General features: G+C 37.1%; 1 protein-coding gene across 1 annotated transcript in view; it reads left to right on the top strand.

The window, feature by feature from the left end:
• The window catches only part of EMWEY_00019100 (hypothetical protein, conserved), a gene marked incomplete at both ends in the record, with an annotated part of 2,349 nt that extends 265 nt beyond the window's left edge, over positions 1-2,084 (top strand). The window contains 5 exons of the mRNA XM_013477700.1: positions 352-555; positions 923-1,099; positions 1,190-1,349; positions 1,714-1,772; positions 1,912-2,084. Coding sequence (XP_013333154.1) covers positions 352-555; positions 923-1,099; positions 1,190-1,349; positions 1,714-1,772; positions 1,912-2,084 — 773 coding nt within the window. The remainder of the gene's footprint in view (positions 1-351; positions 556-922; positions 1,100-1,189; positions 1,350-1,713; positions 1,773-1,911) is intronic.
• Between the last annotated feature and the right edge of the window lie 56 nt (positions 2,085-2,140).

Here is a 2,140-nt window from a genome sequence, read left to right as displayed (position 1 = left end):
TTTTTTTTTTTTTTTTTTTTTCTAATTCTGTCTCCTTTTTTTTTTTGTCTCCTTTTTTTTTTGTCTCCTTTTTTTTTTCTTTGCCTTTTTTTTTGTCTCCTTTTTTCTCCTTTTATTGTCTCCTTTTATTGTCTCCTTTTGTCTCCTTTTGTCTCCTTACTATCTGTCTCCTCTCTCCTCTGTCCTTTGTTGTCTGCATGCATGCATGGATCTCTGCATGCATGGATCCCTTTTATGGACCATTGGATGCCTAAATAAATGTATATAAATAAATAAATAGATAAATAAATAGATAAATAAATAAATAATATATTTATATATATATATATTTATTTATTTATGTATATACAGGTATAGTAGCATTAATAGAGGAGCTAGATAGTCCCCGTGAGTTACTTGTGTCTGGTCGTGAGGTCTTATCTTCTTTTTCCTCTAAACCCCTTCTTTCTTCCTTGGATACACAAGATAAGATTGGGGCTTTTTATACACCTATACAATCTATTACTATTGGAGGACAACAACAACCTGCATTTCTTATTACTATTGCTAATGTTGGTAAGATATATTATTAGGGTTTATTACTCCTTATTAGGGTTTATTAGGGTTTATTAGGGAAATATTATGGCAGGGGTTTACATGGTGGTTTTATTCATTTTTCAAGATTTCTAGGGTTTAGGGTTTAGGGTTTAGGGTTTAGGGTTTAGGGTTTATATATTATATATATAGATGATTCTTGTGGTTCATTATTTCATGGTGGTGGTGTTTTAGTGTTAACAGTGTTAGATAGATGCTTCCTCTTTCTAGGGTTTAGGGTTTCAACTCATTCTAGGGTTTCTAGGGTTTGAAGGATTTCTAGGGTTTAGGGTTTAGGGTTTAGGGTTTAGGGTTTAGGGTTTAGGGTTTAGTGTATTTTTTTTTACAGGAGATTCTCGTGGTACATTATTTCATGCTGGTGGAGGATTCTCTATCTTATCTCGTGATCATAAACCAACAAACCCTGAGGAATTAGAGAGAATAAAAAAAGCAGGAGGGTTTGTCTCTTCTTCTCCTGCATCTGTACCTAGGGTTGATGGTATATTAGCATTATCTAGAGCTTTTGGTGATGGAGTAAGTCTGTCTCCTGCTGCTCCTCCTGCTGCTGCTGTTGCTGCTGCTGCTGCTGCTGCTGTTGCTGCTGCTGCTGCTGCAGGTGTATACGAACCTGAATCAATGAATTGGGTATTTGTGTCACATTTTATGATGACACTTTTATATGAATTAAAAAATGATTTAACAGAGGCAGCAGTTAAATTATTAGAGCAAGCATATCAAGCATTCTCTGGCGATAATATTTCTGTATTACTTACTAGGTAATTATTTATTTTATTTATTTTATTTATTTTATTTATTTATTTATTTATTCTTCTTCTTTTTTTTTTTGCGCTTTTTTTTCGTCGTTTTTTCATGTTTTTATCATATATTTAAGATTTTCTATCTAGGTGTCTCCTTTTTTTGTCTCCTTTTTCTCTCTTTTATTCTCTCTATTCTTGTTCTCTTCTTTCTTGTCTCCTTATTGTCTCTTTTGTCTCTTTTTATGTCGTCTTTCTCTTTCTTTTTTATCTCTCGTTCTTCTTGTCTATTTTGATGTAATTAGGGTTTTAGGGTCTCCTAGGGTTTAGGGTTTAGGGTTTAGGGTTTAGGGTTTAGGGTTTAGGGTTTGGGGTTTGTGTTCAGGTTTGAGAAAGGAGAAGAAAAAGAAAGAAAATACAGACGCTTTGAGGTCACACCAGAAGGTAATACTCTGCTGCTGCTGCTGCTGCTGCTGCTGCTGTAGTTTCTGGTGCTGCTGCTGTTTTTGCTGCTGCTGCTACAATTGCTGCTGCTGCTGTTGCTGCAATTGCTGCTGCTGCTGCTGTTTGTTTGTTGTTGCAGGGCATGTAGTATCAGAGGAGTCGGAGTCTGAAGGACAGTCTGCTGCTGCAGCAGCAGATGCTGCTGCTGCTGCTGCTGCGCCCCCTTCCTCTCCCTCTGCTGCTGATAAGAATAGCCTAGAGGCATTCAAGGGGCCCCTTAAGCCGGCAGGGGAGGGCCCCATTACCCTATAATTTATTTGCTGCTGCATGCATGCATGCATGCATGCATGCATGCGTTGCATGCATGC

The sequence above is a fragment of the Eimeria maxima genome, genomic scaffold (assembly GCF_000499605.1).
Source record: "Eimeria maxima Weybridge genomic scaffold, Emw_scaff166, whole genome shotgun sequence".
In the NCBI taxonomy this organism is placed as follows: domain Eukaryota; phylum Apicomplexa; class Conoidasida; order Eucoccidiorida; family Eimeriidae; genus Eimeria; species Eimeria maxima.
This window is presented reverse-complemented; position numbering and strand designations above follow the sequence as displayed.